The sequence below is a fragment of the Hippopotamus amphibius genome, chromosome 6 (genome assembly GCF_030028045.1).
Source record: "Hippopotamus amphibius kiboko isolate mHipAmp2 chromosome 6, mHipAmp2.hap2, whole genome shotgun sequence".
NCBI classification, from domain to species: Eukaryota; Metazoa; Chordata; class Mammalia; order Artiodactyla; family Hippopotamidae; genus Hippopotamus; species Hippopotamus amphibius.
Window position 1 is genome coordinate 71,852,084 of NC_080191.1, and position 16,409 is coordinate 71,868,492.

The 16,409-nt window shown below is 43.4% G+C and overlaps 1 protein-coding gene across 1 annotated transcript in view; it reads left to right on the forward strand.

Annotated features, from left to right (window-relative positions):
* The window catches only part of MRAP2 (melanocortin 2 receptor accessory protein 2), a 28,186-nt gene extending 16,812 nt beyond the window's left edge, over nucleotides 1–11,374 (forward strand). The window contains exon 3 of the mRNA XM_057739872.1: nucleotides 10,981–11,374. Within this exon, the coding sequence (XP_057595855.1) occupies nucleotides 10,981–11,374 (394 nt within the window). The remainder of the gene's footprint in view (nucleotides 1–10,980) is intronic.
* Nucleotides 11,375–16,409: the final 5,035 nt, after the last annotated feature.

Here is a 16,409-nt window from a genome sequence, read left to right on the forward strand (position 1 = left end):
CTTTGCTTAATTATGTTGGTCCAGTGAGCTTAAAAATATGGTGTGGATTACAGCAGTAGTGAGAAAAGTCAAGGACAACCTCAGATTAGGACACATCTCGTAGAGCATCCAAGGAATAATAACCCCCTTTATCTTCCTTCTCCTCAGAGGGACAGAGGGATTTCTGCAGGGTTATTGAGATGTATGTGTCTGATGTAGGATGCAGGTGATGTTACAGATGCGGACACCCTAGCCCTAAAGAGAACAGGACTTCCTGTAATGATTAGTTTTGTCACTTTGTCTAGGCCATGGTATTTGGTCAAACATTATTCTAGATGTTTCTGTGAAGGTTTTTTTTTTTAGATGAGATACCATTTCTAAGTGAAACTGACCATTCTACATAATGTGGGTGGGCCTCATCCAATCACCGGAAGGTGTTCCTAGAAACGGATGGACCTCCCTCGAGCAAAAAGGAATTCTGGCAGAGGCCTGCCTTCATACTCGGATTGCAACTCTTCCCTGGGCCTCCAGCCTGCCAGCCTATACTATAAATTTTGGACTTGCCAGCCTCCACCATCATATGAACCAATTACTTAAAGTAAATCTGTCCCCTTCCCCACCCCTGGATGGATGGGTGGGTGGGTGGATGGATGGATGGGTGGATAGATCGGTAGATATAAATATAGAAATACACACACACACACACACACACACACACACACACACACACTGTTGGTTCTGTTTCTCTGGAGAACACTGACTAATATATTTCCTTAACATTTCACATGGACCCTGGGTAGCTGAGACTTGAATTTCCAGTCTTCCAATTGGCAGTTCATCCTTCTAAATAGACGGTTTCTCTCTTGATGGCAGTTCTGAGTCATCTCAAAGAACAGGGGTCATTGTAACTTTACATGCTTTTAATGAAGTTAAGGAGAAAGGTTAGCCTCTTTTTTTTTTTTTTTTTTTTACTGTTAGTAAAATAATGGATCAGCCCTCAGGACCACATTTTAAATGCTTTTTTGAGTCGGAGACAGTGTAAGACATGGCATTTGGCTGCAGTATATCATAATCAAACAGAAAGGAAGAGACATGTGGAAAAATCCCTAAATGGAGCAGTTAAAAAGGATTTTAGATCTTAGTAAACTTGACATTTATTTGGCAGGAATTTTTTCTGAAATAGACATTATTTTTTCCATCCAGCCAATTTGAATATAAAACAATCCATTTTAAATGTGCCCGTGATAATTAGACATGGAGGAAAGAATGATAAATCATTGAGACTAATCATAAAAGCAGTTTTTCAACATCTGCCACATGCCAGGGTCTGCTGATCATTCTATATGTGTAATCTCACCAGGCCCTCACAGAAAGATGAAGTAAATCCTGTGAGTGCTCAACTTATAAAGTTTCCCGCTCTACAGATGAGAAAAATGAGGCTGAATCACTCACATGAGGATTCACAGGTTAAAAAAAAAAAAACCAAAACCAAAAACAGACAAAAAATACCTGTGGAGCCAGACCTCAAACTAAAATCTCTTTGTCTCTGAAGCTCCTGTTATTAACATGACTTTAAATTATCTCATGTCAGTAGTTTTAAATCTCTTTCTTCTATTACAACAAAGATATTAGCAAGCAATCAGATTTGTTTTCTTTAATCACATGTTGGATCAAGCATGGGCTCTGGAGTCAAAGATTTCCAGATGTACTGGAATAGTTTACTGGATTCTTAACCTGTCTGTGCTTAAGATTCTTCATTGGTAAAAATAAAATAGTATCTGCTTCCTAGGATTACTGTAAAGATTAAGTGAGCTGATGCCCGTGGAGCTGCAGGTACATGCTGGGCTCACAGCGGGTGGCACTCAGTGAAGATCAGTCCACCCCTGCGTGGCTGGTGGAATCCTGGGGAGGGCGGAGGGGTGCAGGTAAAGAGCAGAAGGGAGAAGAGGACACCCATCCTCCCACAGGACCGCCAGGCCCTAAGCATTCATGTTAGAGCTACACATGCCAAGGTGTGCTTCATTCTACCCTGGCTTCACCCTGGGTGTGTCAGTGACAGAGTAAGTTGATTTTAGAAAGGAGACTAAGTAGAGAATCTTGGTGTTGGCTGGGAAGGATGTCTGAAATCTGACTGCTTTACATAGCAGGCTCTCTGGGTGGCTGGTCACAAAGACCAGTTACTTCCTCAAGTAGGATACCAGGCAGCATCCTTTTGGAATATGACTCTGACATTCTGGTTAAAATCCCTGATCAGGTCTGCAAGTTCAAAATGGACTAGTGTTGAATCTACCACTTAGTTCTCTCTCTTTCTCCTCGGAGACATCCCTGGCAGGCTGAATGTCTCCCTAGGATCTCATCATTGCTGACTCATGGGAAGAGTACAAGCATTCCCTTGAAAGGAGTAAGGGGCAAGGATGGCAGATAGGCTTCTTCCCTGAAGTTTCCAACTTGGGATCAGATCAGCATAGGAACCTCACTTCTAGAGTCACTGGCTATGCAGTGGCTTCTGTTAAGGAGAGGATGTGTCACAATCAGACTCTGAGACAATAACAAACAGCTCCCCAAATCTCAGTATAACACAGCATGGGTTTACGCTGTGTTCAAGCTACACGTCTTCTGTGGGTTGGCGAGGGGTGAACAGAAGCGTCTCCACTGTAGCTGCAGCATCGCCAAGGCCCAGCCTCCCTGGTTCCTATGACAGGGAAGGGGGTGTGAGCAGATCTCACATCTGCCCCTCTGTTCTTCAGCCAGGAAGTGGCACACACCCCTTCCTCTCACAGCTCATTGGCCAGAACTAGCCACACCCACCTGAGCGCCAGGCTGGGGAGAGTAATCTGTGTGCTCAGGAGAGGAGAGCCAGATACAGGTGAGCAGAGCCAGATACAGGTGAGCGCTAGTAAAGCAAACTGCGAAGGGAGGAAGACTCTTATAAATCATCACATTCCTTAAAAGCTTTCAGGTCCAAGAAGCAGCCTTAACGGGCATTATTTTCCTCATGGAATATCTGCTGTTGTGTGTGGGGAAGAACCCCTCTTACCTGGATCCTTTATAGGCAGTGAAGATAAAAGAACCATTTTTCCTGTGCTTTCTCTCCTAAGAAGCCATTTACTCTCTTTGCCGTCTTGTTAAAGCGTTATAGCCCCATTATCTTACATCTGCCAGAGAGAAAGGGTATAGAAAAGGCTTGGATCGCATTTTTATGCTGAATATTTTGGACTTTTTTTTTTTTTAAAAAAAAGATCAAACCCCAGACATCATACACCTCAAATACCTTCCTTTTGTAGTCTTTGCTAAGTGCACTTTGTCCAGGTGGGATTGGTCTTCTTTCAGGGGTAAGGACAGGATTGCTCATGACCTTGTAAAGGTGGAAATTACATTTTACCTTGAGTTGCAATTTATCTGAATATGACACTCACCAAAGGATGGGTATAGCGCACCTAAAAGCTAATAGCCCGAGAATGTCTGTGCTCAAGGTCTTTGATGATGACCAAGGTCACAGGAACCAGCTAAGTGCAGACGTAGTGAGTGGTTCTCAAGAACGACTTGCCATTCTGAAAGGACTCCATATATCAACTGGGAAAAACCCAACTGCTTTATGTATCTGACTCAAGTTATATACCTTTTGTTCAGGGGTCACTTTTAATTCCCCATCAATTACGAGGTGTTTCCTGAGTGCACAGCTGTGGATGTGCTGAGGGTCATCCTAAGGTAGTAGAATCTTTCTTGCCTCAGAGAGACTGAAATCTCCTTGGCAAGTCGAAACTACCAACAAAAGCAACCAAAAGGTACTTCCACACACACACAAGCTTTGGTTGATGCCTCTGTTGGGGCTTGTTACATGAGATAAAGCTCTCAGCACAAGCTGTGGCTCCATAAATGGTTATTATTATTTTCTTACTGGTGGTTCATCACAGAGTTTAGTAGGTCTTTGGCTTACGTAGCTCTGAAAGTCCACTGAAAGTGACCACTGGAAATACTAGGTTCCCACAGGCTGGACTGCCCAGCACTTTGCACGACTGAGGTGAACCTGAGGACAGTCAGGCGTGCTGAGACTCAGTATAGCAGCAGGCACTCCATTTGTAGAAACTCATCATAAATCTGGAAAATTCCTAAGGAAATTACCCAGAAGCTTACAGGCATTTTCCCTCTGCCAGTGAAGGTGGGAGGAGTCTGTCCTCCTGACCTGATTTGTCTTAGGGTCACAGGAGAAGGAGCACGTTCCTAAATCCTGGAGGTGGCTATGCCTTTCACAGAAATCAGGGCTCTGGACCACCTGCAGATACAGCCATCCAGCGCACTGACTGAGGGTTTAATGACGGCAAAGCCCTTTGAGAGATGCAAAGAGGAATGGAATACAGCACAGCAGGATATAAGAGAGAAAAATCATACCAAATAGCTCTGACTGGAGACAGGAAGGGATGCATCCTGTAAGAGGAGGTCAGTAAAACCCAACAGGAGTACAGAGGAAGGAGAGATTCCTTCCTGTTGGGAGACCAGAGAGTCTCTGTGGAGGCAGGGACATTTGAGTTGGACATAAAAGGTTGTGTTTGATTTTGACAGAGAAGTGGTAGGAGGAACAGCACAAGCAAAGGCACGGAGAGGGACAGTCCTGAGGGCATTGGGGGACAGGTGGGTCCCATGTGGCCAGACCGTAGGGTTAGTGAGGTGACTGGTGGGAGTGGACACTGGAAAGGCCCCATGATGTGGGAGTGGATGGTCTCAAAGATCAGGCAGGAGAGTTTGGGAAAATGAATGAAAATTTTTTGAGCAGGGGAGTGTCACGGAAGCAAATGACATTCACTGCAGATGCCAGAGGACTGGATGGGTCCTCACGATGGAGGATCTCTGTTTGGGTACAGAAAGTCCCACAGGTTTAGACAATACATAACATGAGCCAGAGTGAGAAGAGGAAAAGACCAAGAATCAGAACAGACTGAACAGTCTTTTTACTCTGGCTGGTGGAGTTCGGGGATGTTGCAATCAATAGGTTAGGTCCAAATTGCATTTCTTATAACAAGCTGAAAATGAGGCGTACAGATTTTTGAATAAGTGAAACAGATTATTTCCTATCAAAATTAACAGTTGTCACTTTTCAAAAGTTAGGATGACACAGGAGAACTTCTTGCAAACATGCTAGCTAGATCTCAATTTCATGATGACAAGATATAGAATAGGTAGGAATGTGACAAAAATAATGAAAGGCATTGCAATTCTTGGTGATTCTGAATTTTCTAATTGTCTTGGTATGTTCAGGCTCCTATAAACATCATAGATATTTACTAGATGGCTTGTAAGTAACAAAAATTTATTTCTCACAGTTTTGGAAGCTGAGAAGTCCAAGGTTAAGATGCTGGCAGGTTCAGTGTCCGGTGAGGACTTGTTTCCTGGTTCATAGATGATGGTCTTTTCACTGTCCTCAGATGGCAGAAGGGGTGAGGGATCTCACTGGGGCCTGTTTTATCAGGGCACTAATCCCATTCATAAGATGAATAACCTCATGACTTGATCATTTCCCAAAGGCCGGCCTCCTAGTACCATCACTTGGGGGATAAGGTTTCAACATGGCAGTTTTGGAGGGGCACAAACATTCAGTCTATAGCACAAATATTCTTCAGTATCCTTTCTTTCCTTATGATACTTATAACATGATATAAGTCAACATGTCGAAGTTTCTCATCTTTCAGTGTTCCAGTTGTTGAAGCTTATGACTTCTGGTTTTAATTATCATTTTAATCAAAGTGGTATGTAAGATGTTAGCCCTAATAGTTTTTAATTTTCACAGGTGTCACCAAGGCTGTGGAAGAACACGTAGGTTTTAAACTGTTCTAACTGCTCTAGTAGATGCCGGTGAGCATTATTTGTCCATATGCCAACCGAGTTTCAGAGGATGGGAAGCTTACAACTAGCCTTCTTTTCTCTGTCATGGAGTGTCCATCTGTAGAGTGGCACCCAGGTCATCCAACAGCACATGTTTTATAAGGTTGGAAAGACATCCTTAACAGCATGGCACACATTTTCTGATAACGGAACTAAGGCAACTTCCAGCAGCAAAATACCCTCTGCCTAATGAGTGTGCATCCTTTGACTTTCCAACATTAAGTGTACAAGAACATTTTCAGGTGTGACTCATGAGGGCTGGTCTGCTTTAAAGACTGGGTAGCCACTGGGTGGGGAGGGGGTTTCACCGGGCTTTCTTGGAGCCATTCTTACCAATAAATGGCAAGAAGTCTCCCCCATGAAATCTGAGCCCCTGTAGCCTCCAAGGCGGGCCAGTTATACAACGTGCAAGATGCCCTTTTAGTAGCTCTATGGTCTGTGAGCTCTGGTGACCCATGGCAGGAGGTACCATAGAAGACTCTAGGACAGTGCTTGGGGATGTGGGGAGCATTGTAGGGTGCAATCAGAGACAGGGCTTTCCTTGGCCAAAAACAGACGCAGGGCGGATCTAGATGTGGCTAGTTTGCTGAATCTCTCATATCTCTGGTGCTGGAATCACCCTCAGGATCTCTATTAATAGGCCATCTCTCTATAAGGCTCACCAGTCCTTCTTTTAGGCCTTACCTGGGTATGCCCTCGAATTGGTTTCCAACCCTGTAGGAACTGTAGGAGAGGCGTCCTGCCAAGGCAAGAGTTGCTATAGTTTCAAAATCTCTTCATGACGGATACATTCATTCATTTAACAGAAATTTAATGAGCACCTACTATGTGCCTAGTACCATGCTGGGTACTGAGGACATAGACAAGAAACACACAATACCTGCCCTCAAGAGCCCGTTGTCTTCAGGAGGGTGCCAGACAAGTAAAGAAATGGGCTTAAGACAGAGTGAGACAGCAGATGGAGAGAAGCACCCAGTCCTCTGGGCAAGCATCGCAACTCAGACTGGAGGAGTCAGGGAGGGGGCTGGCACCAAAAATGATTCGGGAAGGGTCAAGAGGAATTAGGCAGGTGGGTTCTAGTTTCAGTAGTGGCAGAGTAACATGTTTCAGAATAACCCTGCAGATAACAATGTAAAATCTGGACAAAATAGAATGAATGACTATTGGAAGGCACTGGAGAGTAAATGTTAGCAGACAAAAACAGAAGGGAGCAGGGCCCTTGAAGGAAGGAAACTTCAATAGCTTATGTGTATGGTAATAGGGCTTTTCACCTGAAGTCTCCCAATCCACAAACCTGGTATATCTTTTCATATACTAAGGTCTTCCTTAATTTCCCTTTGCAATATTGAAATTTTCAGTGGACAGGTCTTACACATCCTTTGTTAAATTTATTCCTAAGCATTCTGTGTTTTTATTTTTTGATACTGTTGTGAATGGAATTTTTTTTTCATTTTCTTACTGTTCATTACCAGTATGTAGAAATACAATGATTTTCAATATAAGGTCAATTGAAAAGAAAGTTTTGTTTTTTTTGTTTTTTTGTTTTTTTTAGACAACAGTACTAGAACAGCAGGATAAAGATATGGTAAAAAATAAACCTTGACCCCTATCTCAACATAGGTCATAAACCCAGAGTAAAGGTCCCAGAACAGCTCTGTCCAATAGAACGTTCTGTGATGATAGAAATGGTCTCTGTGCTGCCTAATTAGGTAGCCACTGGCCATGTATGGCCTTTGAGCACTTGAAATGTGAGTAATATGACTGAGAAACTGAATTTTAAATTTTACTTAATTTAAATTTAGCCACTTGTGGCTGGTGGCTACTGTATGGGACAGCATGTTTCTAGAAGAAAGCTTAGGTGAATATCTTTGTGATTTTAGGGTTGGCAATTATTTCTTAGGGTGGATATAAAAAGCACTAATGTAGATGATAAAAGTTAATAATTTGAAGTTAACTGAAATGTAAAGCTTCTGCTCATCCAAAGAGATCTTCAAGAAAATGAAAATGCAAGTCACAGATCAAGAGAAAATGTTTGCAACACATACATCTGCCAAAAGACTTGTATTCAGAATGTATGACAAAACTTCTACAGATCAATAACAAAAGATAACACCAATTTTAAAATGGGCAGAAGTCTCACACAGGCACTTCACAAAAGAAGATAAACCAATAGCCAATAAGGGCACGAAAAGATGCTCAGTATGAATAGACATCAGAGAAATGCTCATTAAAATCACACCGAGTGCCACGTGACTCCCATGAGAATGGCTGACATCACAAGACTGACAGCACCAGTGCTGACAAGGTGTGGAACAACTGTGATTCTCATGCATTGTGGGTAGAGTGTAAGATGGCATAAGCACTTTGGAAAACTCTGCAGTTTCTTATAAAGTTAAGAAACATCTACTGTACAACCCAGTAATTCTACTATTAGTATTTATAAAGAGCAATAAAAACATATCTACAGAGACTTTTCAAGAATGTTCATAGCAGCTTGGTTCACAACAGCCCCAAACTGAGAACAACCCAAATGCCCTTTAACAGAAGAATGAATAAACAAATCATAGTGTATTTGTACAATGGAATATTACAGAGCAAGAAAAAAGGACAAACTATTGTTGCACGCAACATCATGGATGACTCTCAAGAGCATTTTGCTGGGCAAAAGAATCCAGGCACTGGAGACTATGTACTGCAGGATTCCATTTGTGTGAATTTCAAGGACAGGCTAAACTAATCTGCAGTGATAAAAATCAAAATAGATTGCCTCCAGGAGGTATTGCCTCTGGGAGGTGGAAATTGACTGGAAGTACAAGAACAGGCAAAGCTACTCAATGGAAATAGAAGTCAGAGCAGTGTTACCTGAAGGGGCTGGGAATTGAATGGAAGGAACCTTTCCAGAAGAAAGGAAATATTCTATATCTTGATGGGGGAGGGGGGTGGTTACGTGGGTGTATGTAGCAATAAAAACACATTGAATTTTACACTTAAGATCGATGGATTTCAGTATGTAACTTTTAGCCAACAATGGAATGAATAGAAACTAAATCAAAGCAAGTTGTGTCTGTGATCACAGTTTTTCACATGCAGGTTTTTTTGTTTATCAGTCATGGAAACAAATGAAGAATAAAAGGATGGTCTGTTCAGTGTTTAATGTTACCAAATTCTAAGAGAACAAAGAGGGATGTTTCCTTTGTTCTCAGGGAGGGAGAATCAGAGAGATGGCATTGTTATCACACCAAGAGATCATGGGGAGAAAGATGAGTGGGTGTGGGCCAGGGGAGGCATCTTACTGTCCACCGCCTGGGCTCTGCCCTGGGGAGGGTCAAAGCGCTCTTGGTCTTCTGCGGCTTCGTTCTTCAGCAAAGAGGGGATCAAGGGACCCAATTTAATCCTGAGAACATATAGCCTGGGTTACAGAATAGCTGCTGCACACAGCTGGGTTTCTGGGTTGGCTTTCATACTGAGCTGATGCTCTAGGCAAGCAAGGAAGCTAGTCCTCAGAGCTTCTTAGCCTGGAATTGGGGGATGGCGTGACCCCAGCAATCCTAACCATGCTTTTTCCAAACATGTTAATCCCCTCTTTTCCTTGGTGACATTTTAGCTTCTTAGGTCACAGGTTGCTGGCACACTCATCCCAGTTCTCAAACATCTTTTAAACTTGGGTGAAGTGACAAGTAGGGGAAGAAAATCATTTACTGAAAGATAAGACCACTTAAATGTGCATTAAAGCAGAATTCCATCAGTCTCTCTCAAATATTTTTTCTCTGAATTCTGAATACATGACCTATGAATGTTGTACTCTGGTGTCAGTCATTGATCGTCACATCACCTTTGCTGGGTGGGCAACGAGATTGGTTAATCAGGCTTCTCACTAAAAGGAAAAACTCAGGCTTCTGAGAGGAATTCCTTGTCTGATGTCACCCAGGTCATCACTGCAGGAGATAAATTTGGTATAAAAGTCCCTCCGCTGCCTGGATTGCAAAGCTTCTAGGAGTATTGAGCCCAGAAATCCAGGTGATTCTTGACAATTTGGAGGTTAGTTTATAAGGTCAGATTTTCCAGACCTATAACTTGATTCCATGCCCCCTACCCCGGGAGAACTTGGTCATAAGCACTGCATGGTGAGTGATGGGATGGGAAGGAAGAGGTTTAAGAACTGAAATCACTGAGGTTACACACGCATGAAATACAGACTCCAGAGCCTCATTGTTTTCAGGCTCTGTTCTGGGTTTGCAAGCGTGTTCAGACGTGATTCTTGACGTTAAGGGGTCCCTGCCTGTGTGGGAGTTGCCTTTCTATAAGTCTGGAAAGGGTGGTGATTCAAGTAGGTGGGCTCTCAGATTATTCAGTCTGCCCCTGATTTCTTTCAGGCCCTTGTGGGACTCATTGAGAGTTATTTTACTCACCCATTCACTAATTTATTACCTTTGAATTGCTAATTTGTTCCACACTTAATGAAACAAGGAATCAGGAACCGGAGTTTTTTTCCCCACTCCTCTCACTGATTGTGTCAGTTGAGCAGGGAATCTGACGACTCCTTACCTTAGCTTATGCCTTTGTGAAATGGGTGTAATAATGCTTGGCCTAAGTGACTGCATGGGTCAGTTTTGAGAATGGGGTGAGATAACGGATACGGCAGTGCTTTGACAAGCAAGAAACTCACCCCTGTGAGATCGTGTTATTGTTGTTTGGGCTGGCCTGATGTCTGCCAGTGGCTCTAAACTTGAGCATGAGTAGTGATCCTTGGGGATTCTATGAAAATACAGACGACCCGTCCCTACCTCCGGAGATGCTGAAGGACTGCAACCTAGAATTCTGCATTTTAAGAAGCACTTCAAGTAATTCAGATGCAGATGATCCGAGGGTCCCGGAAGCACTGGTGTGTGATGCAGAATATTGAGGATTCCTCAGCGAAAGGGGGTCTTTTCAGGGTGGTCCAGGGGCCCTCACCTTGAGGCTTTTGCCTTGGTTTTATTTGTACATGTTCAGAAGTGATGTCTCTCTGTTCTGATGTCTGCATGCTCTGTGCAGGGACTCGCACTCCATAGATTCTGGAAACCATGATTGTGCAGGTAACTGAGCTGGAGTGTAAGCAGTCTTTTATTTTGCTTTCCTTTACAGCAATGCAGAGTCTACGGAGAAGAGGTTCAGAATGAACAGCTTTGTGTCAGACTTTGGAAGGCCACTGGAGCCAGATAAGGTCTTTTCTCGACAGGGCAATGAAGAATCCAGGTCCCTCTTTCACTGCTACATGAATGAAGTGGACCACTTGGACAAGGCCAAAGCTGGTCCCCAGACCACCGCCCTCGATGGTGAAGTTCAACTCCAGGAAGCCATCAGATGCAGCGGGCGGCCAGAGGAGGAGCTGAACAGGCTCATGAAATTTGACATCCCCAACTTTGTCAACACAGACCACAACTCCTCCTTTGGGGAAGATGATCTCCTGATTTCGGAACCACCTATTGTTCTAGAAAATAAGCCAGTTGCCCAGACTTCACACAAAGACTTGGATTGAAAGGCGTGTTTTGTGACGTGTCTTCCTGAAAATGTTGGGTCTGTCTTTGTACAGCAAGAAATCTCCATTCACCAAGATTGTGTGTGTGTTTGTGTATGAGAGACGGACAGAGAGACAGACAGACAGAAGAGAATCCCCTCAGAAGAGAGATGATTAAGCTGAGTTCTCATGCCTTTAAACACATTTGGGGCACCGAGTATTTACACTGTCTCACCTTCCTTGTCATTGAAAAACTTGGCCACCTACTCAGTGTCAGCGTTTTTGAATGGGGTTTGATATATTGCGTTCCTATCTGCCACTGTCATGCTCTACCTTTAGCAAGTTGCTTTGCCTCTTTGGGCTGCTGCCTTTTTATCTGTAAGGTGAGGAGTCTGGAGTAGATGATCCATTCCAGCTCTAATATTTTGTGAATTTATGACGCTGAATTCAGATGAGGCTGGATATACCCAAAGCAGTAGAAACCAGGGGCTGCCCCCTAGCTCCCCCAGGTCCCTACCACCCACCCAACCCTTAACTGAGCCCAGCTTTCGTCAGGGGGCTGATCATCTACCAGGAGATGTCAGGAGACTCGTCTCTCGTGGTCACTCTGGCCTGCATTTCTATTGCTTGTGCTGAAACAGCAATTCCTCCAGTCACCCATGCTCTAACCTGGAGACAGCCCTGCCCCTCCTCTCCTGGGATGAGTACCAATCCATGGTTCGTTGTATGACAGTCCTGTCCCCAGAAATGTGTGGAAGGTTGTCAGCTAAGCGAGGGGAGGTGCCTTCTGTGTGTGTGTGTAGGTGTAACTGTGTCTGGTCACACTGCTGTGCCTCTGGCCACTGAACAAGAAAAGTGCTGTTTGCAACGCTGTCTGTTTACCTGGCAGATGTGTTAAGTGATGGTCGTGTGGCTAATGTGTGGGCTTGGAGCTGGGATGGTGAATGGGCTATTAATACCCCATCAAGAGATATTCAAGGTGGCCTGATGCAGCCCAGAGTTAATTTCATGAAAGAATCAAACATGCACACTGTTTTCGAAATGATAGTCACGTTGCATGCACGGCCAGCTGCTAATCTCTGGGTGGCATTTTCATTATGGATTTGTTTACCACCCTATCTTGCTTAAGCTGAAAAATAAATATGTTTATTGCACCAGAATTTTCTCTGCTTCTTTGTTTTCACACATCCAGGTTTTCATTTCATTTAAAAATGATTCCATGTTTATAATGCCTCCTAATTTCTATCATCTTTAGGATCCCTGTGGTCTGAGTCAGGTACCAGATTTCACTTAGGAATTACTCCTCTGAAAGAATTCCTTTTCCATAATGTCTTTGAGGAAAATATTATTCTTTAAGACTCTAACAGTAGAACAAAGCATGGAAAATTTCTTGTAGTTAACATACATTCTTGCAAAAAGAAACTGCTGTTTTCATTAAAGAATGATGATTTTAATAACTTTTAATTTAATGTGAATATTATTATCCATAACTTAACCAAATATAAACCATGGGTTATTTATTATTAAGATTCAAAACTATTTAAGTGGTATCTTATTTAGAAATAGATTTATTAGAAGACTAAAGGATATTTAAAAAGTGGAAAAATACCCATGCTGATGCCATCATTTTTGTTAACTAAATATCAAGAACTATGAAAGATCTAAGATTTGGACCTTCTTGAAAGCGACCAAGTGAGCATGACGCAGTTTTGTGGAAGCTGGCAGAAGACACAAGACTTCTGGATGAGAGACGAAGAACTTCATGACTGCACAGCGGGCAGCACGTGCTTGGTGTTCATTGATTCCTGAATTCACCTCCTGTTGCTACTGTAACAAAGTGCTGCAAACTCAGTGGCTTATGGCAACCCACATGTATTCATTTACAGTTCCAGAATGCAGAAGTCCAAGATCGGTGTCAGTGAGCTAAAGTCAGTGTATCATCTGGGTTCCGTTTCATGCCGAGGCTCTAGGGAAGGATCCATTGTCTTGCCTTTTCCAGCTTCCAGAGGCTGCTCACACGCTTTGGCTCATGGCCCTCTATCACTGCCACCTCTGCTTCCAATTTACATCTCTGTCACTGACCATCTCCTATAAGGATTTCTCCTATAAGGACCTTTGTGATTACATTGGATTACCCACAATAGTCTCCCGTCTCAAGATGCTTAACTTAGTCACATCCACAAGGTCCCTTTTGCCAAACAAGGTAACATATGCACAGGTTCTAGGGATTAGGAAGGGTCATGTTTGTGGGGGCGGGGAGATGGGGTGTTATCCTATCACATTATTTTCTTCGGCCCCAAAGATTCATGTCCATCCCACATGCAAAATACATCCATCTTATCCCAACATCCTCCAAAGTCTCATTTATTACATTGTCAAATCAAAGTCCAGTGTATAGTCTAGTATCAGCTTAAAAGTCCCAAATCTCATCATCTGACTCATCTAAGCCAGGTAACGGTGAAACCCTAGGTATAATCCATCCTGGGAAAAAATTCTCCGTCTGTGGACCAGTAAAACTAGAAAACAAGTTATTTGTTTCTAAAATGCAATGGTAGAACAAGCAAAGGACACCGGTTAGAGACATTCCTGTTCGAAAAGGGGGAAACTGGAAGAAAGAAAGGAGTCACCAGTTCCAAGCAATTTCAGAATTCCACTGGGCTAATTCCATTGGTTTCAAGGCCTGGAGGTAAACTTCTCTGGCTCATGCTCTGCCCTCTGAGCCTGCAGCTCCACCCTTGAAGTCATCCTTCCTTTTTCTTGAAGGGCAGAATATGTTTATAGCTGCGTAGTTTATCAACCTGTTTCTTAAATGTAGCATTTTGGGAGTCTGCCAGGCTTCTTTCATCTTGTTCTCTCTCTGTTCCTTAAAGCCCGAGTGGGCAGCGTTTCTGCTGGTATAATATTCTCAAGAACATTGTGAGTCTCCGCAGTGTGTCCCATGTGTTCATCCCATTGCGCCACAGAGTCAGGGACATGACTGTTGGTAACCCAAGCCAGTCAGGGTAAGGTGACTTCTGCTTTGAGCAAGGGCAGTTCTCTAGAGAAGGGGGCACTGGTGCGCCAACATCCCCCACACCTGGGAATGACCCACTGGATAGTAAAATTTGGGTGGGACACCACCAGCACCCTTATAAACAATAACAGGTGACATTTATTGGTCACTAAGCCGCCTCTGTGCTAAGTTACTTTTTGTAAACGTACAGTGAGAACTCTCAACACAGAGGCTTAAATGATCCTTTTAAATAGAAGTTAAGTCAGGATACTTCTCTGCTCAGAACCCTGCGATGGCTTCTCGTTTCACCCAGTGAAGAAGCTGGCGTCCTTGCAAGGACGTCAAAGCTTTCCTCCCCCACCCCCGAGCCGATCTCATCTCCTGTTTCCCCCCAGCTCACTCTGCTGCAGCACACTGGCCTCCCTCTGTCCCTTGAAGACATCAGACGTGCACCCATAGGGCTGCTGCCCTGGCCAGCCTCTCCTTCTAGACCACTCTTCCCGTAGATATGGCTCTTCCCTCACTTATTCATGTCTTTCCTCAGATGCCTTTTGTTGTGGGTCAGATTGTGTCCCCCCCCCACCCCAAATTCATATGCTTAAGTCCCAACCCCCAGTACTTCAGAATGTGGGAAATAGGGTTGTTGCAGATGTAACGAGTTAGGATGAGGTCGTTAGGGTGGGCCTGAATGCAGTACGACTTATATCCTTATGAAAAGGGGAAATGTGAACACAGGGAGATAACGTGAAGATGTGGAGAGACGATGGCCATCTACAAGCCAAGGAGAGAGACCCGGAACAGACTCTCCCCCCCAGTCCTCAGAAGGAACCAACCCTGCTGACACCTTGATTGCAGACTTGCAGCCTCCAGAACTGTGAAACAATACATTTCTGTTGTTTAAGGCACCCAGTTTGTGGTTCTTCGTTGGAGAAGCCCTAGCAACAAATACCCCCTTCTCAATGTTCTTAATGAGGCCAACTCTGGCCATCTCATGGTAAATAGGAAACTGCATTCTCCTTATCTCTGTCCCAGCACCCCCAACTCCCCGATCACATTCTACGTTTCCTTCTCTGTAGCACTTATCACCTATCATACTATGTAGTTCACATGACTATTATGTCCGTAGGTTATCTTCTGCATCTCCAACTAGAATGTAAGTGCTGCAAAGACAGGGATCTTTATTTTGTTCACTAGTAGATCCCAAGTGGCTTGACCAGTGCCTGAGACACAGTCGGAAGTCAATAAAAATTGGCTGGAAGGAGGGAGAGACTGTTTCTTATATTTACAGTTCAGAGAACTAAGGCTCTGGGAGATTCAGTGTTTTGCTTGGGCACAGAGCCAGTAAGTGGCTGATCAAGCTGTGTGTCAAGTAACTAGTGAAGCTGGGGAAGGCTTGACTGATTCCCTTTCTGTTGGTCAGTATTTCTTTGGTGTATCTTTTTTTCTATCTCTAACTTTTGACTTCTCTCCTTTATTTTTTGAAACTTTCAATCTGTTTTAAGTTTTAATTCTGCTTTGTTTCAGATTGACAAATGAAATTTATAAATCTATATTTTAATTTTTGAGTTTATTTCATCTAAATATATTGTGATTACCAATGATGTTTTATTTCTAGCATCTTTTTTTCCCCCAGATCTTTCTTGGAATATAATTGCTTTACACTGTTGTGCCAGTTTCTGCTGTACGACAAAGTGAATCAGCTGTGTTTATACTTATATCCCCGTATCCCCTCCCTCTTGAGCCTCCCTCCCTCCCACCCTATCCCAGCCCTCTAAGTCATCACCCATCATCGAGTTGATCTCCCTGTGTTATGCAGTTGCTTCCCACTAGCTATCTACTTTACATTTGGTAGTGTATATGTGTCAGTGCTACTCTCTCACTTTGTCCTAGCTTCTCCTACCCCCCATCCCATGTCCTCAAGTCTGCTTCTACATCTGCATCTTTATTCTTCCCCTGCCACTGGGTTCATCAGTACCATTTTTTTTTAGATTCCATATATATGCGTTAGCATACGGTATTTGTTTTTCTTTTTCTAACTTACTCCACTCTGTATGACAGACTCTA